This window comes from Aspergillus fijiensis (assembly GCF_003184825.1).
Source record: "Aspergillus fijiensis CBS 313.89 unplaced genomic scaffold BO72scaffold_19, whole genome shotgun sequence".
Lineage (NCBI taxonomy): Eukaryota > Fungi > Ascomycota > Eurotiomycetes > Eurotiales > Aspergillaceae > Aspergillus > Aspergillus fijiensis.
The window spans coordinates 486,282-510,385 of record NW_024468995.1 but is presented as its reverse complement, the minus strand read 5'-3'; the positions used below and the strand labels follow the sequence as shown (position 1 = coordinate 510,385).

The 24,104-nt window shown below is 57.6% G+C and overlaps 12 protein-coding genes and 1 non-coding gene across 13 annotated transcripts; 5 read left to right on the top strand and 8 right to left on the bottom strand.

Annotated features, from left to right (window-relative positions):
* Positions 1-232: 232 nt before the first annotated feature.
* On the bottom strand, positions 233-2,702 carry BO72DRAFT_447504 (cytochrome P450). Its single transcript, XM_040944556.1, has 3 exons — positions 2,219-2,702; positions 886-2,079; positions 233-824 (listed from the first exon to the last, which is right to left on the bottom strand). Exons 1-3 carry the CDS (start codon positions 2,289-2,291, stop codon positions 604-606), a joined length of 1,488 nt encoding a protein of 495 aa, XP_040802098.1. The 5' UTR covers positions 2,292-2,702; the 3' UTR covers positions 233-603.
* Positions 302-417, bottom strand: BO72DRAFT_t116. The gene has a single exon. It is a non-coding gene; the product is annotated as a tRNA-Leu (tRNA).
* Positions 2,623-3,939, top strand: BO72DRAFT_447503 (zinc-binding alcohol dehydrogenase family protein). Its single transcript, XM_040944555.1, has 2 exons — positions 2,623-3,217; positions 3,295-3,939. The coding sequence occupies exons 1-2, from the start codon at positions 2,652-2,654 to the stop codon at positions 3,824-3,826; spliced, it is 1,098 nt and encodes a 365-aa protein (XP_040802097.1). The 5' UTR covers positions 2,623-2,651; the 3' UTR covers positions 3,827-3,939.
* Positions 3,514-5,337, bottom strand: BO72DRAFT_84300 (serine hydrolase domain-containing protein). The gene is made up of 3 exons (XM_040950768.1): positions 5,309-5,337; positions 5,150-5,253; positions 3,514-5,043 (listed from the first exon to the last, which is right to left on the bottom strand). Exons 2-3 carry the CDS (start codon positions 5,238-5,240, stop codon positions 3,941-3,943), a joined length of 1,194 nt encoding a protein of 397 aa, XP_040802096.1. The 5' UTR covers positions 5,241-5,253; positions 5,309-5,337; the 3' UTR covers positions 3,514-3,940.
* Positions 5,338-5,515: 178 nt separating this feature from the next.
* Positions 5,516-7,020, top strand: BO72DRAFT_447501 (NAD(P)-binding protein). The gene has a single exon (XM_040944554.1). The coding sequence runs from the start codon at positions 5,791-5,793 to the stop codon at positions 6,850-6,852; it is 1,062 nt and encodes a 353-aa protein (XP_040802095.1). The 5' UTR covers positions 5,516-5,790; the 3' UTR covers positions 6,853-7,020.
* Positions 7,021-7,065: 45 nt separating this feature from the next.
* On the bottom strand, positions 7,066-8,489 carry BO72DRAFT_427745 (class I SAM-dependent methyltransferase). The gene is made up of 4 exons (XM_040942997.1): positions 7,653-8,489; positions 7,506-7,602; positions 7,430-7,455; positions 7,066-7,383 (listed from the first exon to the last, which is right to left on the bottom strand). Exons 1-4 carry the CDS (start codon positions 8,445-8,447, stop codon positions 7,201-7,203), a joined length of 1,101 nt encoding a protein of 366 aa, XP_040802094.1. The 5' UTR covers positions 8,448-8,489; the 3' UTR covers positions 7,066-7,200.
* Positions 8,490-8,766: 277 nt separating this feature from the next.
* On the bottom strand, positions 8,767-12,326 carry BO72DRAFT_427743 (bifunctional cytochrome P450/NADPH--P450 reductase). Its single transcript, XM_040942996.1, has 5 exons — positions 12,176-12,326; positions 12,010-12,128; positions 11,925-11,960; positions 11,180-11,875; positions 8,767-11,131 (listed from the first exon to the last, which is right to left on the bottom strand). Exons 1-5 carry the CDS (start codon positions 12,288-12,290, stop codon positions 8,891-8,893), a joined length of 3,207 nt encoding a protein of 1,068 aa, XP_040802093.1. The 5' UTR covers positions 12,291-12,326; the 3' UTR covers positions 8,767-8,890.
* A 308-nt stretch (positions 12,327-12,634) lies between these two features.
* BO72DRAFT_427739 (putative FAD-dependent isoamyl alcohol oxidase) lies at positions 12,635-14,551 on the top strand. Its single transcript, XM_040942995.1, has 3 exons — positions 12,635-12,943; positions 12,995-13,195; positions 13,245-14,551. Exons 1-3 carry the CDS (start codon positions 12,672-12,674, stop codon positions 14,503-14,505), a joined length of 1,734 nt encoding a protein of 577 aa, XP_040802092.1. The 5' UTR covers positions 12,635-12,671; the 3' UTR covers positions 14,506-14,551.
* A 547-nt stretch (positions 14,552-15,098) lies between these two features.
* On the top strand, positions 15,099-15,924 carry BO72DRAFT_376283 (uncharacterized protein; the record flags this gene model as incomplete). The annotated part of the gene is made up of 3 exons (XM_040941208.1): positions 15,099-15,325; positions 15,424-15,658; positions 15,721-15,924. The coding sequence occupies 3 exons, from the start codon at positions 15,099-15,101 to the stop codon at positions 15,922-15,924; spliced, it is 666 nt and encodes a 221-aa protein (XP_040802091.1).
* A 395-nt stretch (positions 15,925-16,319) lies between these two features.
* Positions 16,320-18,471, bottom strand: BO72DRAFT_402819 (cytochrome P450). The gene is made up of 6 exons (XM_040942223.1): positions 18,110-18,471; positions 17,935-18,057; positions 17,778-17,877; positions 17,654-17,722; positions 16,980-17,594; positions 16,320-16,898 (listed from the first exon to the last, which is right to left on the bottom strand). The coding sequence occupies exons 1-6, from the start codon at positions 18,380-18,382 to the stop codon at positions 16,477-16,479; spliced, it is 1,602 nt and encodes a 533-aa protein (XP_040802090.1). The 5' UTR covers positions 18,383-18,471; the 3' UTR covers positions 16,320-16,476.
* Positions 18,472-18,855: 384 nt separating this feature from the next.
* Positions 18,856-20,676, top strand: BO72DRAFT_527193 (uncharacterized protein). Its single transcript, XM_040950090.1, has 2 exons — positions 18,856-19,166; positions 19,221-20,676. Exons 1-2 carry the CDS (start codon positions 18,939-18,941, stop codon positions 20,478-20,480), a joined length of 1,488 nt encoding a protein of 495 aa, XP_040802089.1. The 5' UTR covers positions 18,856-18,938; the 3' UTR covers positions 20,481-20,676.
* A 124-nt stretch (positions 20,677-20,800) lies between these two features.
* BO72DRAFT_376178 (SDR family oxidoreductase) lies at positions 20,801-21,729 on the bottom strand (the record flags this gene model as incomplete). The annotated part of the gene is made up of 4 exons (XM_040941204.1): positions 20,801-20,872; positions 20,931-21,030; positions 21,095-21,632; positions 21,693-21,729. 4 exons carry the CDS (start codon positions 21,727-21,729, stop codon positions 20,801-20,803), a joined length of 747 nt encoding a protein of 248 aa, XP_040802088.1.
* Positions 21,730-22,544: 815 nt separating this feature from the next.
* On the bottom strand, positions 22,545-23,837 carry BO72DRAFT_507944 (NmrA/HSCARG family protein; the record flags this gene model as incomplete). The annotated part of the gene is made up of 5 exons (XM_040949284.1): positions 23,785-23,837; positions 23,206-23,691; positions 22,957-23,146; positions 22,696-22,868; positions 22,545-22,622 (listed from the first exon to the last, which is right to left on the bottom strand). Exons 1-5 carry the CDS (start codon positions 23,827-23,829, stop codon positions 22,545-22,547), a joined length of 972 nt encoding a protein of 323 aa, XP_040802087.1. The 5' UTR covers positions 23,830-23,837.
* Between the last annotated feature and the right edge of the window lie 267 nt (positions 23,838-24,104).

Sequence of the window (24,104 nt, the reverse complement as noted above, 5' to 3'; positions counted from 1 at the left end):
GTGATGTTTCCGTATCGGATCTTCAGCATTCAGAAGCAAAAAGAGCTCTCTGACGTGTAAGAAGGAAAGGTAAACGAAGTACTTTACGCTTCCGTGGTCCCTTATCAGGGGTGGTTCAAGATGGTCCAACAAGAATATAGTCGACACAGGATGCGAGTGGGTGCATAAAATGGATGTTCAGCCAGCACGGGTTCTAGCGTGCAGCAGTAAGCAGCAGTAATGAACAACACGGGTAGAGAACACGCTAGTCTCTTTTGGCTACAGTGTTGAAGAGACTGTGCACAGAACCCACAAAAAGAGATGACAAGAGTGGGATTCGAACCCACGCCACTTGCGTGACTGCAATGCTCTTCAGATGTAATCTGGAGAAGGAATAGTCCTTGAGTGCAGCGCCTTAGACCGCTCGGCCATCTTGCCTTGTTGTAGATCAGTCCTCACAAAGTGCTTTATGTACAGCACAAAGCAAGCGAGCACCGCAGCCCACATCGTGCACATCATCACAGACAACCACAAGTGGTCTTCTTAGGATGAACCTATACACAGAGAAAGCACTTCTATATCTCAGCTACTTCAAAATCTGGCATATGTCTATCCCCAACCCCCCTACCACAGCCGCTTCCACCTCACCTTCATATCCCGATCCGGCGGAATCCCCACGGCCCCGATGAGCGACTGATCGTTCTGCGCCGGTCGATCCGACCTGGTTCCATCCGGATGAATCCAGTCGATCAGTTCGATCTCAAAACGAGTCACGAGAGCCGCGATCGTCATCAGAATCTCCTGTTTGGCGAACACCCGACCGGGACAGATGGACGGTCCGCCGCCTATATATATATCCGTCAGCATGAGCCCGTCAAAATCTTATCAGCTGCTGCAGGGGCATACCAAACGGAAAGAACGAGCTCGTCTTGCCCGTCATGGTAAATTCCGGCTTCTCACTCTCACGCTTGAGGTTGCGATAGCCCCAGAACTCCGAGGCCGGATGGCCCGGCGCACTCCACACCCCCTCGTTGTACTGGCCGATCTGGCTCGGGGCCTGGATCAACGACCCCGGCGTCAAGAGGAACCCGTCCAGGGTGATGGGCTGGGTGACCTCGCGGGTGACATTGATCGACACATGCAGGCGCAGGGTCTCGATGTACACGGACTGCAGCAGGGGCATGCCGAACAGCTTCTGGGGGTCGAAGCCGCGCCGGCCGGTGACGGGGTCGGTCGTGCTGGCGGCCAGACACTCGTCGCGCACCGCGCGGTACAGCGCCGGGTCGGCGACCAGATGCATCAGGGCCCAGGTGGACATGGGGACGGAGTTGGCGTTGGTCCCGAAGATGAAGGTGGCCACCATGCCCGCCGTCGTCTCCGGCGACAGATTCTCCGTCGCCCACTTGACCAGCTCGCGCGCCATCCGCGAGCCGTACTGCGGCTCCCACTCCGCGTCTGCCTCGGGGCCCGTCGGGTCGAACGCTTTGGCTGCAGCATCGATGTACCGGCGACACATCGCCTGAAAGTCCGCCTGCGTCTTCCACGGGCCCGGGTTCATCCACCGCGGCAGCCCCCACATCAGCTGCGGCGCGATGCGCGCAAACTCCCACATCATCGGCCAGAAGCCCGGGTTGAGCTCGACGAGGCGCGGGCCCATCAGCGCCTCCAGGGCGGCCTCGGCCATCTCGCTCTCGAAGAACTCGCACAGCCGGACCTCGCGCCACTCGTTCAGGGGCTGCTGGACGAGTCTGTCAGAGAACAGGTCGAAGTACTTGGTGGTCAGGAAGTTGGCCCGGTCGGTGCGCTGCAGGAACTCCGAGTAGATGTGGTGCTGGCCGTGCCAGAGCCGCGGCTCGCCGGGAGGGAGCTCGTGGCCGGGGATGGGGTTCTTGCGGCGGCCGGACTTGTCCTGGCGGAATTTCACCAGCTCAGCGGGTTTGGCGCCCCAGACGTTGGCCATCACGTCGAGGAAGAAGACCTCCGGGCTGATGCTATGCGAGGGGGTGTTGATGGCTTGGATGTTCTTCTCGCCCGAGACCATGTAGATCTTCTTGGGGCCGAGGCGGAACTTGATGATGTTGCTGCGGCGCTGGGCAGATCTGGAGGGAGTTAGTGGGTGGACGATGTGATAGAAATGATGGCGGGACTGACGCCACTCGCTGGAGGAAGCCATGCATGTCGGTCATGTATTGGTAGGTGTTGGTGATCATCCACCCGGACAGGGAGGGGGGTTCCTTGCCTCCATGTGGTTTGAACTGCCTGAAGATGACGGCCAGCACGAGGCCCAGGGCGATTCCGGAGTAGAGAAACATCGCGTCGATGATGCGGTACCCAGCAGGGGGGGATGTGGTACGAACGGAATGAGACTCGTGGCGGGGTGGCCTCCCTTTATGTGGGAAATCAGCAGGACGTGCATGATCGACGCGCCACAGCCTCGTTTTGTGAGTCCAATCCAGCTCCGGAAGATACTCCGGCCTTCGGTCATAAAAGGTACGCAGGAAAAGCCGATCATTCGGAGACGCTGTGCTACAAAACCTCCGAGTGGATGACGATCCTGGGGATTAGCCCTAACTCCTCGTCCTCATCTCCTACCTAGCACCTTTAATACCTCACCGTAAATCCGGACACAACCATCCAGTCATCTCTCACCACCACAGCGACTGCTCTCCAAAATGAGACACCCCACGCAAACCGCCATTGTCCAAACCCCCAAGGACAGCGACAACCCAACACATCTCCCCCTCAGCGTCTCCCCAACCGCCCCCGTCCCCTCCCCGCAATCGCCACACCATGTCCTCATCCGCATCCTGGCCGTCGCCCTGAACCCCAACGACCACAAGATGGTCACCTACTTCAACAAGCCTGGCAGCATCGCCGGCTGCGACCTCAGCGGCGTGATTCAAGCCCCCCACCCGGACCACCCAGACCTGCCCGTCGGCACGCGCGTGTGCGGGGCCTTGTTCCCCTACAACCCCACCGACAAGGGCGACAACGGCTCCTTCGCGCAGTACTGCACCGTCGACGCGCGACTGCTGGTGAAGGTGCCCCCGCACTGGAGCGATACCGAAGCAGCGGCGCTGGGCGTTGCATGGTCGACGATCTCGCTGGCGCTCAGCGATCCGCACGCGATGGGGCTGGAGGGGTTGCCCTCGCGGCCGGCGCATCAGGCCGGCGAGCCGGTCGTGGTGTACGGCGGTGCGACTGCGTCGGGCACGTTCGCGTGTCAGATGCTAAATCTGTACTTCCCCTCCCATTCTCTTCCTGGTTGCATTGACTATATAAGCTAGATACAGTATGAGCTAACGCGTGATAAAGAATGGGCTACACCCCCCTAGCAATAACCTCCCCGCAGTCCGCCCCGCTGGCCCTGTCCTACGGCGCCAAGGGCACAGCGTCCTACACAGCCAAAGACTGCGTGGCAACTATCCAAGCCCTCGCCGGAAAGCCCATCCGATATGTACTCGACTGCATCACGGACGCCGACTCCACGGCGCTGTGTTACAGCCTGCTGGCCCGCACGGGCGGCGTCTACGCCTGTCTCGAGGAGTGTCCCGCCGCGTGGCGGAGTCGACGCGCCGTCCGCGTCAAGGAGGTGATGGGTTTCCAGGTGCTGGGCACGGATCTCAATCTCGGGGAGTCGGCGTACACCCGTTCAGGGGATCCGGCGCTGCTGGCGATCGGGATGCAGTGGGCGAAGGAGGTGGAGGGGTTGATGGCGCGGCGCGAGATCAAACCGCATCCGTTGCGGGAGCTGAGCGGCGGGTGGGAGAGCATCATTGAGGGGCTGGAGATGTTGAGGAAGGGCGAGGTGAGGGGGGAGAAGCTTGTGGTGCGGATTCCGCAGTAGACAGCTTTCCATTTGGTTGTGGACAATGTTAGATGACCTCGCGTCTAGAAGAATGGGATGTTGTCGAATGTAAGCTCAACAGAGCAGTCTACTCTAGTCTATAAAAGCAGGCCGTCAAGGCAGATCAATTGCATCAAAGTGCGCCCAGAAATCCTTCTTCCACGCATTCACCAACTTCGTGACCGTCGGATTCCCAAAGGGCGCCTGCTGCGTGGCAAAGAAGCCGGCCACCCCTTGCTCACGATTCGCCCACCAGACGATATTCGTGGCCCCTCCCCAGGCCAGCATGGCCCCCGGCTGCCCGATCTCCGGCACCGGACCCACGCACAGCAACCCCCCCAGCCCGTGGTTGACCGCATCCTCTGCAATCGGGCCCGCCACGGTATCCCACGCCGGCCGCAAGCCCAGCAGCATCTGCACGCCATCCGACCCTTTCTCCAACTGCGGGACGAACATCTCCGCGACGGTCGCCCGCGTCAACAGCTTAGGCGAGTCAGACACGAGGTCCGCGAGCACGGCCAGGAAATCCCCCGTCGTGGCCGCCAGCCCGCTCCCGCCCTCCTGGTCCTCGGGGTTATCGAACGCCCAGCGCTCCAGCGGCGCCAGCGTCCCGTCCTGGGTCCGCACCGCCCCCTGCAGGATCTGGGCATGATACTCGGGATGCAGCATGATATTGAACCGGGGGAACGGGGCCACCCGCCCCAGAGGCTTGAAGATATGTTCCACGAAGTAATCCCCAAGGGAGATGCCCCCGTGCAGCCGACTGACCACCACCCCGGCCCAGTCCAGACTACATCCGTACAGCCAGCCAGTCCCCGGCTCGAACACCAGGGGCATTTTATATCGTTCCGTGATTTTCAGAGAGGGCGGCTCGGTGCGCGCCTCCGCCCGCAGCCGGAGCAGGCGGTGGGTGAACCTGTACCCCAGCCCCGAGGTATGCGTGAGGAGATGGCGGGCGGTGATTGGGACGGTGCTGGGTGTGAAGGTAAGCTGGCCGTCGACGACGTCCGTCAGGATCTCGATGTCTGCGAGTTCCGGGAGGATGGCGGTGAGGGCTTGGTCGAGGCCGATGAGGTTTTGGTCGATGCATTGGAGGAGGGCGATGCTTGTGATGAGCTTGGTGGCGCTGCCGAGTTTGAGGACTGCGTTCTCGTCGACGGGTGGGCTGTCGGAATCGAGGGAGGTGTAGCCTGCTACTTTGCTGTAGATCTCGGTTCCTAGCAGAGTGGAGAGTTAGGATAGGATGCAGAAAAAGCAATGAGGCATGAGGGTTTCAGAGAGAACTGGAGAAGAAGCAACGAGTGTAGGGGTAGGAGCTGGTACCGGTTCGGTCGACGCATTTGCAGATGACGCCGTGAACCTGGGGGTTTGTTTTGGCGGTGTATTCGGCTAAGAGCGCGTCGAAGTCGGTCATTTTGTTGTTTCGTCTGGTAGCCCGGGAATTAATGTCGAGAATGTATCATAGCAGAAGGGGATAGGCACTAGCAGAACAGAAAAACCCGATATGGTGGAAGATGGTGGGTTGTTGTGAGAGAAAAAGTGGTGAGGGGCAGAGAAGGAGACAAAGACCGTCCAAGGGAGAAAGTGAGGCGGGGAACAGCGAAGATCCCTGCTTAGCTCTGCATTAGCGAGACTCAAAGGACAAAGACTGATCAGATTGATGACAGTCAGGACGGTCACGACGCTGATGATACATCCTACCTGAATTCCTACCCAATTCACACAACTCTGCCCCTGCCCTCGAACCCTCTCAATTCGGAGGTTTCATCGTCCCTGTCGGGAATTATTCGGGAATTGTGTTGTCTGTCTCCGAGACGTACGGAGTAACTGTAACCCTAACCACCCCAGACAGACAGACTACTTCGTCCCCCACCCACCATGAATCAGCAAACGAACAACCCAAACTTCCATCTCGACCAAGCTCAGCCCAAACTCACCTCTCCTAATCAGCTCTCAGCACAAACATGACACTCCATCGCTACGCTCCCCTCCACATCAGCCCCCAGGGCCTCAACGACGCCCGCCCCAGCGCCACCCAGATCCTCGCCGATCAAAACCTCCTCGACACGGACGCCTGGAAAGACAGAACCATCCTCATCACCGGCGGCACCGCAGGACTCGGCGCCGAGTCCGCGCGCGTGCTGCACCGCACGGGGGCCAAGATCTTCATCACGGGGCGGGACGTGGCAAAGGGCGAGCGGCTCGCGCGGGAGATCTCCGCTGCGAGCCCTGATCCCTCAGCCCCGGCCATCGAGGTCATCCACATGGACTACTACAGCCTGCAGAGCGTGCGCGATGGGGCGGACGAGTTCCTCCGCCGCAGCGGGGGGAAGCTGCATGTCCTGCTGGCAAACGCGGGGGTGGTGGCGTCGCCGCGGCGCACCACGGATGACGGGTTCGAGGGGGTCTTTGGCGTGAACTACCTCGCGGGGTTCCTGCTGGTGCAGCTGCTGACTCCGGCGCTGGTGGCGTCAGCTACATCTGATTTCTGCTCCCGACTCGTGGTGGTGGCAAGTGCGGGCCATCGAGCCAAGAATATCGATCCGGAGGATTACAACGGATTAGTCGGTGAGTATAATGCCTCCAAGGCGTATGCGCAGAGCAAGACGGCGACGATCCTCATGGCCAATGAGTTCGAGCGCCGGTATGCGGGGCGTGGTGTACATGCGCTGAGTCTGAATCCGGGAATTATCATGGATACCGAGATCTCGCGTGGCTTGCCGGGGTCGTCGTCTGGAAGGCGGGAGCAGTACTACAAGATGGAGCCGTTGCTGGCGAAGATGGAGAAGAGCGTCGAGCAGGGGGCGGCGACACAGGTCTGGGCGGCGGTGGCTAGCGAGTTGGAGGGGAAGGGGGGGTTGTATCTGGATGATGTGCAGGTTGCCGACGAGGCGGATGAGGCGTCGCGCGGGCAGTTTGCATTGCCAGGATGGGCGAGTTGGATTTGGGATGAGGCGATGGCGGCGAGACTGTGGGAGGATAGTTTGAGGATGGTGGGGTTGGATGAGCAAGTGGATGTGTCTTAGGGTTGCCATGCTGTATCAGTGGTGAGCCTTGTTAAGTACTTGTCGACCTGTTTGTACTCTGCGAGGAATTGACCATTGGATTTATTGTCTGATCTTGTTGAAGGTTATGGATATACTTGTCGGGATTGAGATCTATAAGTTGCAACTGATCATCGCTACTGTCTGATACCGCAGTCTTACGTTCCTATATTGCTCTCTACGTAATCGGCAGATGATCATTACTAGCTGAGAGATAACATAGAAGACTCAGACACGAGAAAGCACGCAGCTCCTGCCCATTGTAAGAAGGGTCATCCTCTCAATTGTCACTCAAACCAGGGCTAGCTTCCAACTGTCGTCCCAGTCGCCCTACACGGCCGGTCGAGCCAGCATATTGGCATTGTAATAGAACGGAGGCTCGCTGTCCAAGCCAACAGCATGCAATCCCTCAAAGCCCGCCAGCTGCAGCCTTTGGTCCCATTCCTCTGGGGGGACACAGGGACCATCCGCGCGCCCATCCGCCTCACCCAGCCACCAGCCGGGCAAGAGTCCCTGTATGCGTCAGTAACCACGGCAATTCGGCCCAATTCGTACTCACCACCATGTAGTCCACATATTTCCCTGCTTTGAAATTGTCAGCACCTCCCCATTGAACCAGAGCATACACGACTCACGTGGCGACAGCTCCTGAAGAAAGAGCACCCCCTTCGGCTGGAGCAACAAGCGACAATGCTTCAGTGTTTCCACCAAACATGGCGTCGCATGCAGGACCTATACTCGTCAACCTCACGACCAACGTATAGATCAGAAGGTACTCTCACATTCGACGCAACAACAACATCAAATCGCCCGATCTCAAACCCCTGCTCCGCGGGATCCTTCGTAATATCCAACGCACGATACTCCACCCCCTCATACCCCTGGAACCTCTCCCGGGCTTTTTCAAAGAAAAGCGTCGAAATATCGGTGAACACATACTCCCCAAAACCGGGTCCCTCAGTCCCACCCGCGAGTCCCTCCAAAGCCCTAGCGGTGGTACCCCCCGTCCCCGCCCCAATCTCCAGAACCCGCAGCCCAGGCCTCGACTGCCCCAACAATTGAAACAAAGGCCTGACTTCGGACAACCCATTCGCCCAATCATAGAACCTCTCCAGCAGCCCATCCTTCAGCAAAACCTTGACGAGTTTGACCCTGCCCTCGACAATATCCACCACATTCTCATATACCCGCCACGGGCCCTCGATGACGGGCCACAGCTCCGTATCCCGGGTCTGCTCGCGCAGGGCGGCGATGAGACTCTGGCGTTCCGCACTGGACAACTCGACCAGCGCGCGCGAGTCCGGGACCTGTGGGTAGTGTGGGTGGTGCAAGCGCTCGACCTCGGCGGCGATGAAGGCGCGATAACGGGCGAAGTGCGGGCGGGTCAGGTTGGCGGCGGGGATGGCTTGGAGCTTGGGGTGCATCTCGATGGCGCAGAGGACCCACATCCGGGCGATGAGGTTCTGCTCGGCCATGGACGGCCGGGTTGGGAGCAGGAGGGTGGTGACCGGGTGGGCGGGCATGGTGGGGTGCCATTGCAGGTCGACGGTCTGCCAGGTGGGGTTGGAGGTGGTCATTTTGCTGATGTGTGGGAGAAGAAGAATAGGAAATGGTGTTGCTGGATGGTTGATGGCGAGGTAATGGTGGCAAAGGTCAGGCACCTTTAGTATGTTCAGGCATTGGGTACTACTCCGTAGATGGGTGGGTAATTGCCGATATTCCTGTAGAATCTCCGGTTCGGAGGTTTTGCGGTTGCATATCCCCGAGCTGGTTCATTTGAGGCGTGTCCGACAGGATGTGCATGTGCGTGGTTGGTGAGATGCAGCTGGCTGGTAGGTTGTTAGGGCTATCTCAGAATAGTCAGAGTACATGCCTTCGTCTGAGGAGTGCGAAAGCACACAGCCTCATTCGCATGAATGCATTGAACATAAAACGATACTTACATAATACTCAATAAATGCTTCAGATCCGAGACATTATCAACGCAACCAATATTCCACATCTGGAGTAGCACTCGTAACTAATCGAAAACATCCACCGCCCACCGTACATTCTTCAACCCGTCGAACCACCCCCTCACCTCCTCCCTCGTAGTCCTATCCCCAAACTCATCAGTTCTCTGCCCCTCCCAGAACACATCCACCAACACCTCCTTAACAGCCTCCCCCACAGCCCGACTACCACAAACATACACTCTAGCCCCGTCCTCCCACAGCTCCCGCACCCTCTCCCTATCCGTCCACACTCTCTCCTGCACATAGCGACATCCCTCACTCTCCGCACTCCTTCGACTAAATGCTCGCCACACGGTCACCACCCCCTGCCTCTCCCACTTCTCCAACTCCCCCCGATGCAAATCATCGTGGCCCGGATCCCTGCACCCGAAGTACAGCACCGCCGGCGCCAGCACCTGTCCCTCCGCGTGCCGCACTGCGCGCTCCTCGACGAACCCACGGAACGGGGCGATACCTGTCCCCGCTGCTACCATAATAACTGGCGTCTTGCTGGAATCAGCAGGGAGATGAAACGCAGCGTGAGAGGCCCGGACGGCGACGTGGACTTTATCGCCTGCGGAGAGGTGCGAGAGGTAGCTTGTTGCTACGCCCTGGTTTCCTTCCTCTCCATGGAGGGAGTAAGTGAGAACTACCCGTTTCGGATCTGCAAGTGGAGAGGACCCGATGCTGTACTGTCGTAGGCGCATGGGGGGTAGCATGCGCAGGAACGAAGCAATGGGAAGGGCAATGTCCGGCGTGGACTCGAGCACGTCCAGAACGGAGAGACGCTTCGCGGCGATCTCGGTGCTGTACCGGTGGTTGTCATTGGCGAGGGCTTCGAGCCGGGTTTTTGTGGAAGGGTCCTTGGCTGCGTTGGCCAGAGACAGGAGATCGCGTTTGGTGGCGAGCTGGGCGAGTTCGACGTAGCTTCCTAAGATATGGGTGGCGGGGAGGGAGACATCGTGGGGCAGGGGAGTGCGTGCTTTGGTGGAGATGGTCAAGTGGGCATCCCAGGGGAGGTGGAAGTGGCGCAGGACGCGGTGGACGGACTTGCGCGGGTTGACGGGTAAGATGGCGAGGTAGTCGCCTGCTGTGTAGGACATGTGGTCTGGCAGGTCGAGGATGAGTTGGTGCTTTGCGACGAAAGCGTCGGGGCTGGTCAGCGTGCTGGTGGAGATGACGCTGGCCTCGTGCAGGTCGTAGTGGAGGGTGGCCTTGCGCGGGCTGGTGACTTGCACGCTCAGCGCGGGGCCTTGGGGAACAGCAGCACTGTATCGTTTGGTCAGGGCGGGCCAGAGCACCTCGTCTTCCCAGGCCTCGAAGTCGGCCATCTCGTTGCCGGCCGCCACGTCAGTGAGGCCCAGCGCGGCGAGGCGCTCCCCTCCGTGGCGGGTTAGGGCTGCGTCGACGAGGCGCGGGATGCGGTGGAAGGTCGCCGCCCAGTCGTGGTGGCCACATCCGAAGACCGCGTATGAGATGCCCTGCAGTGTGGCTTTCTCTTCTTTCAGCTCTTCAAGCCAGTGGACAAAGTGAGCTGCGTTGTCGGGTGGCTGGCCTTCATACGAGGCAGTGATGAAGATCACCGGCTCGTCGGCCGGCAGTCCGTCGACAGCATTGTCGAGACAATCCACGACACGCGCGCGGAACCCATGCGAAAAGGCGTCCGCAGCTAGCCGCTCCGCCATGGACTGACACGTTCCACTATTCGATCCGTAATAGATGCTCATGGGCTGTCCTTCGGTGCTGGTCGAGGCCACGCCATTCAATGCACCCGCTGCGTCCGATTTCGGCGGAGGTGTTGTGCCCGCCAGTCGATGCTCCAACGTCGTGGCAGTCAGTCCGTCACGAAGAGTCGCGCGGATCTGGAAATTGGCCGGTTTGACGGTGAGGGTCTGCTTGAGCGCGAGAGTATAGTCCGGGTCGTCGAATTCAAAGTCGAAGTTCTGCAGCAGCATGGCCAGCACCAGCAGGGCCTCCTGCCAGGCAAACGGGCGGCCGATGCAGCCTCGTGTGCCGTTACCAAATGGCTTCCAGGCGTTGGGGAACTCTTTGTTGAGACGGTCGAAATTCTCATCGAGCATGCGCTCGGGCTTGAACTCGTGCACGTCGGCGCCGAAGACCATTGGGTCGAGCTGGGAGCGTCCCACGAGGACGATGATCAACTCCCCGGCGCGAACAGGATACTTGCCGCCCACGATCTCGTCCTCTTTGGCGGCCACGTTGAAGACCGGGAGGGGTGGCGTGAGACGGAGAGTCTCGCGGAGGACCTGCAAGGGTCAGTCTTGGTGAGTCCCAGAGCAGACGAGGCAACCCACAGCAGAGATATAAGAAAGCTTGGACAAATGTTCAAATCGGATCGGCGTCTTCCCGCAAATCTCGTCGACCTCCCTCTGCGCCCTGCGATACATCTCCAGATGCTTCAGGAGGTGATACATGGCAAACGATAGCATACCAGAGGTCGTTTCATGCCCCGCAATGAGGAATGTGATCAGATTATCCAGGATACTTTCCTCGGTCATCTTCTGCCCAGTCTTGGGATCCACCCCGTTCAGCATGGCCGACAGCAGATCCTTGCGCGAATCCAAGTTCTTCTCCCGCTTGCGCTCCTGCAGGATCTCATCCGCCGTTGTACGCATCACCTCGATATCCCGAAAGAACTTCTTGTCTTTGCCCCGGTAGAAGAAGGCGGGGATGGGCAGTCGCCGCGCGCGGTCGCCGCTCTCGGTCAGGAAGTCGCTCATGGCGGCGACGAACGGGTGCGTCCCCTCCTTGTAGTAGCTGTTGAAGCGGAAGTCCATCGAGCAGAGAGCAATCGTGTCGAGAGTGAGCCGCGTGAAGTCATCGGTCACCGTAATGGGGCTGTCCGCGCCGTGGCGCGCCCACTTCATCGCGAGCTGGCTGGCGATGTCGTACATCCCGTCCAGCATGTTGCGCAGCGACGAGGGGCCAAATGCTGGCACGAGGATTCGGTGGGCGATGCCCCACTTGGGCTCGACTTGTCCGTCGATGGCCTGGAATCTTAGTTTTAGACGGTTTGGTTGGTGGGTGGTGAGGAGTTACCGTGAAGAGGCCGTCGTGCATGGCGTGTCGCATTTCCTGGGGGTATATTAGTTGATGGCACGATGAGACGCAAAGAGGTACTTACTCTCAGAGCTGAAATGGTCTTTGGGAAGCGTCTCTCATCACAGAACTCATTCACCATTGCATAGCTGTTGGCGATGATGAAAGTATGGCCTCCTGGGAAGCGCATTCGATAGATCTCGCCTAGCCTGGTCAGCCCTAACTATAGTCCCTGAAGGCGGCAGTCCTACCATGTTTGTCCGCCAGGTTATACAACGACTGAAGGGGCAGTTCCATATCAATGTCTAGCAAATTGCCCAAAATAGGCCAGCCCGGAGGCTCAGGGATGGCGTTTGGCTTGCCCATTGTGAAGTTTTTACTGTGTTTTGTGGATGGAGCGTATTCGAAGACGAACAGTGAGGGGCAGGGCTTTGGCCCAGCCTCTCAAATGATAAACCAAGTCTCTCCAAGAGCAACGAAATCGGTATCGGCAGTTCACTACAATCTCCCGAGGTCAGCGGTTAGGCAGAAGAGGAATTCATGCTCACTTCCGGAGCATCCATGACGCCGCGTCACAATTCCCGAGTGGTTCTCGGGAATTTCTGGGCTGTCCGCAACCCTAACCCGAATTGCTGCGATGCACCTCATCAACTGATGCAATCCTGTTCTTCTATTCGAGAACATGGAGATCGGCTTGTCTGAGATCTAAGCAGATTCCAAGAACCAGGATAATCACAATCGTGCATCATGCAACCCATACTGTGGACTGTGTTACTCGGCTTGGCTGCTGGGCGCAGTGTAACCCTCCCCCGGTCTGCTTCCAATGCCTCCTGCCGCGCCATTCCTGGGGACGCTTCTTGGCCCTCGCTCGACAAATGGTACGCCCTCAATGAGACGGTTCACGGCCGATTGATTGCCACGACCCCCCTGCCCAGGGTCTGCCACAGCGAGCCGTTCGGTAACTACAACGCGGATGTCTGCAGTGCCCTCAAGACCACATGGCTGGACGATACTACCTTGTCAGTACATCTGTCTGCATGTATACCATGTTGCAACTGACCTATGCCTAGTCTGGACCATCCAGCAGAGGTCATGAACCCTTACGTACAGAACTACACCTGTGTTCCGTTCACTCCAGCCTCTCAACCATGCATTTTAGGCAATTATGCCAGCTATTCCATTAATGTCACCGGCGCCGACGATGTGATTGCTGGCGTTGCCTTCGCGCGAGAAAATAACATCCGGCTGGTGATCAAGAATACCGGTCATGAGTACGGCCCTAGTTTCCCTGATCGAGAAGACTGTATCTAACCCAACCAGTTTCATGGGCAAATCCACTGGAACAGGCGCCCTCTCCCTGTGGACGCACAACCTCAACACGACAGACATCCTCCCCTCGTACTCGAGTGCCAACTACACCGGGCCAGCCGCCCGATTGGGTGCCGGGGTGATCAGCGGGCAAGTCTACTCCATCCTCGGGGCAGCGGGCTATCGCATTCTGGGAGGGACATGCCCCACCGTCGGGCTAGCCGGGGGCTACACCTCAGGGGGGGGACACTCGCTGCTCAACGGCGCCTACGGGATGGGCGCCGACGCGGTGCTGGAATGGGAGGTCATCAGCGCGCAGGGGGAGCACCTCGTCGTAACGCCGTACAACAATGCCGACCTATACTGGGCGCTCAGCGGTGGGGGTCCGGGGACCTTCGCCGTGGTGCTCAGCATGACGACCAAGATCTTCGTCGATGGGCCCATAGGCAGCGGTCTGCTGTTCTTCAACATCTCTGCCACCAACCCAGAGCCCTACTGGTCCGCCATCTCCGATCTGTGGCAGTTCCTGCCCCAATTCGTCGACGCTGGCCCCAACACGTGGGACTTCGCACTGACGGCCACCGGCTTCGAAGCCTACGCCATCACCGTGCCAGACAAAAACGGCACACAAGTGCAGGATCTGCTAAAGCCGTTTCTCACCCGCCTTACCCAGCGGGACATCCCCTACTCGTTCACGCCCACCACCTCCCCGAGCTACCACGACTACTTCGCCAGCCGGTTTGGCCCGGGCATCGCCGGCGCCGGCCCCGCCACGGTGCAGTTGACATCGCGCCTTATCCCCCGCGCCGGGGTGCAGAGCATCATGCAGAACCAAGCCATCGTCGCTGCCCTGCGCGCCGTTGTCGAGACCGACCCAGGTCTCTCGCTGGGATGCCACGCCCTCAACGTGAAGGACATCCCCCACCCAGACAACGCCGTCCTCCCCGCCTGGCGTGACGCCATCGCTACGTGCAACATCGTCAGCTACTGGGACTGGAATGTATCCCCACAACAAATGCAGGCCCGGAAGGCGCAGCTGGTCGACACGCTGATCCCGGGGCTGGAGCGGGCGACGCCCGGTGCGGGGACATACCTGAATGAGATCGATGCGCAGTGGCAGGGGAATTGGGAGGTGGAGCTGTATGGGAGGAATTATCCACGGTTGCTTGAGGTCAAGGAGAAGTATGATCCAGCGCATGTGTTTTATGCGAAGACGGCGGTGGGGAGTGCTGCGTGGGAGGTCGATTCCAAAGGGAGGCTGTGTAGAGTTTAGATCCAGAGCTAGATTGAGCGTCCCGTCGGTAGTGGGCTTAGTTAGGGATATCACGTTACTATCTTGGTCTAGAGTAAAGAGTAAGTGGTCTTTTCCCAGAGTGGCTATCTCGGCTACGTGATCATCCTCTGATGTGGAGCCATTTTATGTCCTGTATAGATTAAGTTGTATGTCCCACGCTTCAAAGTTGCGTACTCTAATACATCTAGGCTCAGGACCCGGGCTACTCCTGAGCAGCTCTGACTTACCACAGCAATGAAATTCTTATGGCGCCCTTGGGCACGAAGAATGCGCATGGCCGCGTTTCAGGGTTGATGCCTCGGGCAGGAATCCCCCAAACCACGTGACCACGACTGCATACGCGCCATCCATTCCTTTATTCTTCGCTTCACATCTCACCTTCTCTCTCTCTCTTGTCACAAAGCTTTATTGTTCCTCGCCACGAGATCGGCAAGATGCAGTCAGAAGACCAGATCCTTGCTGAGAGGAAAGCTCGCCGCCGGGCGCTGAATGCGATTTATGGGCCGCTCGGCGCAATGGATCATCGGTTGTTGCCCGCTCATCTCGAGCAGGTCAAGATCACTCATACAGGAATGTCCCTGGAAGGGGACGCCGACCATGCTCCCTATTACTTCTCCGCCTATCCGTATCCCATCGAGGAACCTGAGTATGAATATCCCGAAGATGCCGAGGATTGGCCGCAATTCGACCGGGGCCCATCCAAAAATGCTCAGCACCTCGCCATCTGTCTGATGCGCTTTTGCAGCCGTGGCGAAATGCCAGCAGCAGCCACGCACCCGCCTCGGTTTACGATGACCTCGTGAGTCTCCTGCTTACTACTTACTCTGGCTTTTTGCTCTTCGCCCCCCCCATGTTTTTCTTTTTTTGTTTGATTCTCACTAATGTCTGGCTGCGCAGTTGGGGAATTTTCAATTTCGAAGACCTGGAGTGCGTGACTAGAGGCTCGCAAAGGCAGGTGGACTCCGTGTGGCACGATGCCAGCACTGGGGCCCCTCATCTGGTAGCTCTCATGTCAAGCGAGCTCACCCAGCCGCAGGATGAGGAGCTCTGCCGCGGCGAGGTTGACGCCGCAATCATGATCATGCACGGGCGCTTGCGGGACCCTTCGCTCCGACCTCATGTCATTGCCCCTGTAGGCTTCCAACCACCGTTCCTCCCAGATATTACGGTTGGGGTGCCGATAATCTCTGACAGGTACTGCTCCTCTCGGCCATCGGGGAGCACTATCTCCGAGTCATTGAGGCATACTTCGACAAGGGCCAGCTTATCATGCGGAGCACCCCGCTAATGGACATGCGCGAGCGAGACCTGGATCGTCTCATCACTTTATCTAGATGGTGCTGGGGCGGCCCCAGCAGCAAGGATACTTACTTAGGATACCTGGAGGGAAATAATTGAACTTTTCGGGATTGGGATCAGGGATATAGGTTTTACGTCTTTGCTACATGTTTATTTAATCTAATACCACAATTCTCTCAACCCTTCTGTGCGCTAAGACGGCATAGGGTGGTGGAGCACTGCAGGCCATTTCAGCTCAGTCAGCAGTTGCAGGGAGCTTCAAGGTGCTGATCTACGACTTACGCTTGACGAGGGCTTAGAGGATAATGAAGTCTACGTACACTCTGTAGTCATGCTCTGATGAACCACAATGTAACCTTCAGGCTCGTGCTGGTCCAGGTCATGTGTTTAGGCCGATACCAAATACCGATCAGTTGGCCAAGTCAAAGTACTGACAGGATAGATTCTTCTCCATATCTATTTAATGTTTAGGTAGCTTCTAACCTCTCATCATTCCAGATGTCTTGCTAAAGCCGTGCCTCACACATCTCAACAGGATACGTCATAACAACTCAATGCAATGCAATTTCCGAGATAAGTATTGCTACCATATCGCTTACCACAGACATGACATCAACTCACTCCCCCAGAACTCCCACAGCAATCAGCAATCTAAACTTCGACCTCCCCCTTCCTCCTCCTGACCAAGACCCTAACCCCTGGGTCTGAATCCAAGAAGATCCCATTCTCGATGATCCTGGGCTTCACCTCCCCAGCAACCTTCCACTCAAACTTCATCAGCAAATGGCACAGAGCGATCTTAATCTCATTCGCGGCCAGGAACCGCCCCGGACACGCGTGCAGTCCATGCCCGAAGGCAATATGCTCCGACCGGAGGGTGGTCAACTGCCACCGGTTCTCGTTGCCGGGCTGCTCGCGCAGCCGCACGAACCGGAAGGCGTCGAATTTGTCGGCCTCGGGGAAGACGGCCGAGTCCCACGCACCGTGGTGCGAGACGCCCAGCATAGTGCCCTTGGGGATGCGAAAACCGTCGGGGAGAGTGATGTTTGCGGTGGCTTTGCGGACCATGTTGACTACCGATTGAAGTTGGGTCAGGGGTGTGCTTGTTGTGTCGATAGGAAAGGAACTGCTGGGAAATATAGGCAGGGACTTACTTGATAAAGCAGGCTTGATTCGCTGCGCCTCTTTGATCACACTGTCCATGAGCTTGAGGTTGTACAGCGCCGAATGCTTGATCCCTCCACTCCCCATGACGGAAACCACCTCCTCCCGCAGATGTCGAATCGCCTCCGGGCACCGCAGGAGCTCGTACATGGTCGTCGTGATGAGGTCGGTGGTAGTGTGGATGGCCGACAGAGCGAGAGTCAGCTGCATTGCTACGGGGGCGTACGGGATCTTGCGGTCTTGTGAAGTCTGCTCCAGCCACTCGATCGAGTCGTACCGCTCTGGCAGCTTGATGCTCGGATCGGTCAGCGCGGCGGCCTTCTCGGCGCGTCGCCGCTCGATGAGCGGGCGGATGATCGCCTCGGCCTGCCGGAGCTGGTCGCGGACCTTGCGCGCCTGCGGGAAGAGCATGGCCAGGACAGGCCAGAGGAACTGCGGATAGGTGCGCAGCTGGTGCGCGGCGAGAAAGGAGTCCACTGTGTACTCCTTGGTGAGGCGGAGCCAGGCCTTGTCATGACGAACCTCCTCATCGCCCAAGAAGATGGTGGACGACATCCGGGCGATGATCTCGAGGAGAATGTCTTTGAGGACCACTTCGTGCCAATCTATGTCCTTGTTAGGTGGTACGTTGTCAAGTCTGATAGAGAGGAGTGAGTGAGCTTACCGTCGTCATCAGGGAAGAGATCTTTGCACGCTTGGGTTGCTGTCTCATTGACAGGGTCTGTCAGCTGTTCTAGCTCAGGGTTAGTATCAGTATCAGATTCGATCCATCGGAACTGAGAACATACTCAGCGAGCCCATCAACTTCGTCTTGGTCATATCAGCCAGCAAACTGTGCCCAGTGGATTCAAAAAACGGTTCGAATCCATGGACTTCCGCACATGTGGACTAGACACTCCAGTCAGTCGGACAGCGTCTTGCTACCGGGAAAGCACGATGGCAAACCTCTTTCATGAACTCCCCGTGACTGAGCGCATCGATGTTCCGCACTTCATCCGCCATCGAGGGCGGGAGGACCAGCATCTCCCCGAGATCGGAGATGACCCTGAACGGCTTCGTGTTGCCAACCTAACCCCTCATCAGCCACCATCTTAACCCAATTCCAGAATAGGCATTGTACCTGCTGAAACCCCTTGGCAACAATCTTGCGCGCATTGGCCGCGAAGCTCTCTTTAGCTTTTTTGTGGCCGATATCCCAGAACGAGGACTTCCCGGTGGACACGAGGGGCACATGAGCCAGGGGACTCTCCAGTCGTCCATACCACAGTAGCGAGATTGCAATGAAGATGGGGATCCATAAAGCGGTTAGAGTTACAGTGTAGGACCGCGAATCTGCGATAGGCAGGATGCCCGGTGCAGGGGCGGACAGATTCCGACCGAGGTCAAACTCCATACTGACACAAGCTTCTGTATCTGTATCCAGGTTAAGACGACGAGCGTGGGGATCAGATCAGATCGCTACCGCGACTGGGCGGTCTTCTATTTGTCTCTGCTGCCATGTTGCTTTCATAGCCGTCGCTGCTGCATTATCGAACTATGACATGGCGATCGGTATTTTGTTCGTGCGATATGTCCGATCAGTATCGCCACAGAGCCCTAAGGCCCACGGCAAAGATGTAACCATAGTTTGTCGATCAGAACCTCCGGGCTGGACATGGTCTGTCTTGCGAGGAAGTCAACAGAGGGTGAGTTAGGGCTACGCGGTGGGCTGCCTCGCTGGATATTCCCGATCATCCCCAAAAATTCCCGACCAACAAATCGGAGACACAGACAGCGTCCAATATATCCGCTGCTTAGCATTGCTGACAAGATAACAATATCTGGTCACGGCCATAAATCACCGAAAGCGCTAAGGAAGTCGAAAGACACGACATGACCACCACACCCTGCGCTCTCATACCTGTCCTGCGAGCTTTCCACAGCCCTGCTTCAACCGCACACCCAGCATCATGTTTGGACTATTCAGCAGCAGTGAACCAGCCCAGCCTGCTCGCGTCCCCACGGACACGGTCATCCCGCTGAATGCCGCGGACGACACGGAAGTGCTACGCAGTGTGTGCGTGGTGCTGTCCTACCGGTTCGACGACGTGCTGGACCCGGAGAAGCTTCGGGCGTCTTTCGAGAGACTGCTCGACCGACCTGGATGGCGCAAGATCGGAGCACGGCTGCGCTTGAATGTACGTTCACTACATTCACAAGCTTAGATAAGGACCGTAGCTGAAATTCCGCAGAAAAACGGGGGCCTCGAATACCACATCCCGGAGTACTACGACGCCAAACGCCCCATCGTGAACTACTCGCACGCCTCCTACGAAACCTCCATCCTCGAGCACCCCTTGGCCTCACGCCTCCCCCGACCGACCGCTAAGCCCGCCGTCGTGGCCGATCCCACCGAATTCGACCCCTTAACCACCAGCGCGGACGCCCCCAAGACCCTGCACGACTACCTGACGCGCGACGTGCCGCAGCTGAGCCTGCACATTGCCTCGTTCAGGGATTCCACCCTCGTCTCCATCTCGCTGCCGCACACCCTCACCGATGGCACCGGCGGGGCGCAGATCTACCGCTCGTGGGCGCTCGTCCTGCAGGGCCGCGAGGACGAGATCCCCGCATTCCACGGCTACGCCCACGACCCGCTGGCGAGCTTCGGCACCGACCCGCAGTCCACGACCAAGTACATGTACGCGGAGAAGCAGCTGACGGGTTGGCGCAAGTACCTCTTCATCGCGCACCAGCTGTACGACGGCTGGCGGTACCGCACGGGGTCGCGCATCGTCTGCATCCCCGGCGCGTACCTGGCCAACCTGCGCCAGCGCGCCATCGCCGAGATCCGGGCCTCGACCGGGGATGACACGGCCTTCGTGAGCGACAACGACATCCTCACCGCATGGTTCACGCGCCTGACGCTGTCGGCCCTCTACCCGCGCACCTCCACGCGCACCATGCGCATCATGAACGCCTTCACCCTCTCCACCGTGCTGGGCGACTCCCACCTTCCTGCCTCGAAGGCCTTCATCTCCAACGCGGCCACCGAGATCTACACGTTCCTGCAGGTCAAGGACTTCTTCACCCGCCCTCTCAGCTACGCCGCGCACGCCATCCGCCGGTCCATGACCACCGGCGGCACGCGGGAACAGGTCGAAGCCCTACAGTGCATCAAGCGGCAAACCTTCGCCACCGAGGGCCACAGCTGGCCGATCTTCGGGGACGCGTCTATGGAGATGATGAGCTACTCCAACTGGACCAAGGGCAAATACTTCGAGACGGATTTCTCGGCGGCGATTGTGCGCGAGGGTCTGCCGGCGGCGCAGCGCGCGGAGAAGCCCGGGTTCGCGTCGATGGTGCAGTTCAACGCGTGGTCGACCAAGTTTGATCTCCGGAACCTCATGCCCATCATGGGGAAGGATGCCGCCGGGAATTATTGGCTGCAGGGGCCGTTGCGTGAGGTGGTGTGGCGGGGGATCGAGCAGGAGTTGGCGGAGATGTGTTGACTCAAACGCATTCGTCTTGACCATTCTGTCGATAGTGCTGTAGCGGGTCAATCTGAAAAGATGGAGGTGAGATGATGCGAGACAGAAGACAGAGCGCGGCTTATGCGCGCGGAGATATTCCACCCCGTCATTTCTGGATATTTCATCACATCTTGTCTCAAGTACCTAAGATATTCAAGTATCCAACAACTTCAAAAGGCTTCATTCGCCCGCTGCTTGGAGCCGTAAATAGACTCTCCTCCTACACGCTGTAGCTCCACTCGCTTTCAGCATGACGCCGAACCCTCTCCTTATATTGCTAACCCTACAACCCACCCCAACTACCAACACACGTTTTCTCCGCTGGTATTTACAAACATGCCAGAAGTGGTCGACTTTGTGGCTGTATCGATCTGTACAAAGGTCAGCCTTGCTGAATTGGCAACAGTCGTGAGTTTACTCTGTCGTTACCTGTGTCATTATTCCGCGAACACTGTCCTCCAGCGTCACTGGAGCCTTGTGCAACCCATAATACTGGGCCGCGCGATTGCCCAGATCTGTCTGTACAAGGCTTACCTCCCCCACCTGGTCAGCAGCTTGCAGTGGAAACATGGAAACAGAAGGTTCGGACCTACCCAGGATCGATAGACAAGGTGACCAGATGCTCATTCTCCGCGTGAGCCTTCCTGACCAAGTAGTTTCCGGCCGCCTTGGACATTCCATACGGTCCCGTGAGGGTATACATCTGGCCAATCCCACCAATACTGGCAAGTAGCGTAGAAATATAGATAAACTTCGGCGCACTCGCGTTTCTTAGCAAGGGTGCCATGGCTTGGAGGAGTCGAAGAGGCCCCAGGATGTTAACTTCCAAGTGCGACCTCACCTCCTCCTCGGCGGCTTCCAAGACTGGGCCCCAGTGATCGCATATACCTGCATTGGCGATAACGATGTCAATGTGATCCAGGCCGTTCTGCTTCTGAATCTCAGAGGCTGCCTCTCTCGCGCCATGGGCATCATCTGCTGCGAGTCGAATGACTATAAGCCGGGATCCATCCTTGCTCTTAGGCAGAGTCTCCAGCTGCTCTGCGCTCGCGGATGTCGTGTCCCGTACGGCTGCGATCACGGTCGTGTCTGGACGGGCAAGATACTGCGCCACCAGTCTTTTCCCGATGCCTGCACCCTGGTTAGCCGGACTTTGCTGTTTCTTGAGAAATCCGGTGAGGGATGTCTTACCTCGACTAGCACCGGTAATGAGTACAACCTTGGTCATGTTGGATTATGTCCGGATGAACGTTTCCGTTGCCAAAACTTGGAGTTTGACGCACAGGGCTGTACTCACTTCAACTGCCCGATTCCCGACGGGGGATTATTTATTTGTCGCTGGGTGGAGTACCTCACTTCTGGTTCGGGCCTTGGTATGAATTGCTACAGCACTTTTCTCCATCGCCTCCGATTACTAAGCGGCGATCCTTGTGGATTGGCGGTGCTCAGTTGCACCAGTGCTCGATCACGAACCCAGGGCTAACCTGGAATCTACCATTTTCTGAACGACCGCGGTCATTTAGGGCAATTCGGCCACCCCGCGAACCCGCAACGGTGGGAGATTCATCGACCGTGCCCTCCATCCCAGCAAGGTGGAGGCCTGAAGACGGTACAGTTTCCTTCTGAGCGTGGTGCTACGAACTCGTCCGTATCGTACTAGAGGGATATAGGACGTAACGCAAGAGGTCTTGTAATCATGGCAGGAGGTCCAGCTGCCTTAGCAGGCGCTTTCCCAGATCTTCCTTACCGGCGTGTGTTGCAACCATGACTCAAGAAGCTCCACTATAGACTACCGTAACACCTATAAAGCAAAGATGTAGCAAATAGCTGAAAGGAGAGTTTGGCATAAGGTCAGTCTCATATTCGCCCGGCTACAGATGGTCTTATTTTCAACTTAGATGAAGTATACCCCCGCAAAGCCGCGATGATGTCGAGCCAAGGAGAAAGTCTGATAACAGCACTCACCAAGATGGTGCATAAGCGAACCCGGCGAGGCAGAAAAGACCAGGCACGGCTCCTGGAGCCGTCTCCCCGCGCCCTCTCTCAGAGCTTTTTCATGTAGGCAAGAAGATCATGCTCTGCCAGGAATTCAGCCCAAGTTTGAAGTTTCAATCCAGGTATCTGGATGCGTGAGTGTTGGCGGATGAGTTCTCATAATCGGCTGGCATTCACCAAACCAGGTCGGCCCACGTACCTCTTTAGCTTGCACAAACTCGGGTGTATCGTAGACATTACCGAACCTCTCGAACATGAGGAGCTGCTCGGTGAAATCCAGTGCAATCTCGGGAGACATGCCGTCCCGAGTCTCCAGAAGTCGCTCATAATCGTCCGGGTCCAAGGTCTGATATTTGGTTTGGAGGTTATACTCTGTGTTGTGAAATGTGAGCCGTCTACGATCCTTGGTTTTGGTAGCAGGAAGAGGAGAGAGGGACACAAGAACGGGTCTTTTCCATACTTCGACCGATTGAAGCCAACTTGTCTGCCTCCGAGATAGCTTGACCATAGAACGCAATGGTGCGGGTGAAGTAGGTGGAGCCAGACTCCAGGACCAGCCGGACCAGCTTCCCAGTATCTCGAATCGACACGTTCGGCATGACCGTGCGCGGGCCATGCGGAAAGCTCATGTTGTACACCCCTTGCGCATCCTGTTGGAAACGGTCAGCAAGGTTTCGCCGGCGGAATTACCACGGCACCACGGACTCACCGGCTTAGACAGATACCGCTCGGGGTGCGTCAGGCAATTTTCGAAATAGTTGGGGAAGAGCACGGTAGTGGTCGCGGCCCACAGGTTTGGATGCTGTTGCTGGATATAGTCCGTGACGAGACTCTTACCCTTCCAGTGGTGGATATGCATCAGCGCTCCGCCAGAGAGTTTCTCGGGGTCAGGCAGCGCACTCCACACAAAGTGCTGAAGGGTCGACGTGTGGGCCGCTGCATCCACAATGGCACGACCTTGCGCAATCTCGACCTCGGAGGACTGTGTTGCCCAAAAGTCCGTCAACGCAAAGACCGCATCGGCGCCGGCAAAGACCGCCGTAAGCGCTTCAACCCCGTCACCCAGATCGGCGGCTTGAATCTCTGCTCCGAGGGTGGCAAGCTCCTGGGCTGCTGGCTTACTGGGGTCGCGGGTCACAGCCCTGACTTGATAGAGCTGCGGGCTCTTGAGGAGCTCCCTTGCGACGGACCCTCCCTATCGTCGAGAATTCAATTGAGCCATCGTCAGTTACCAAGCAGGATGTGTGATGTACAGCAAGTACTAATGGCGATTGTGCCGGTAACGAACCTGCGAGCCGGTGGCTCCAATAACAACCACAAGGCGCGGAGACATAATGCTTGATCGACCACTGTTCCAAAGTTTTCAAGAGTGAACAAGCGTTGAAGAAGATGTGTAATGTGTGGCAAGAAGATTATCTGCGATTGCCGCAGCTACTTATACTTCACCTCCACCGACACAAACTCATGACGAGACCGCTTACTCATCGGGGGCTGGAGATGGAGGTACTCATACAGCCATACAACCCGACTTTCCCCACATGCATTTAATAGGATATCGCGCCAGTACGGGTCCCTGAGTACCTCTTTGGAATAGCCTCACTACTCGAC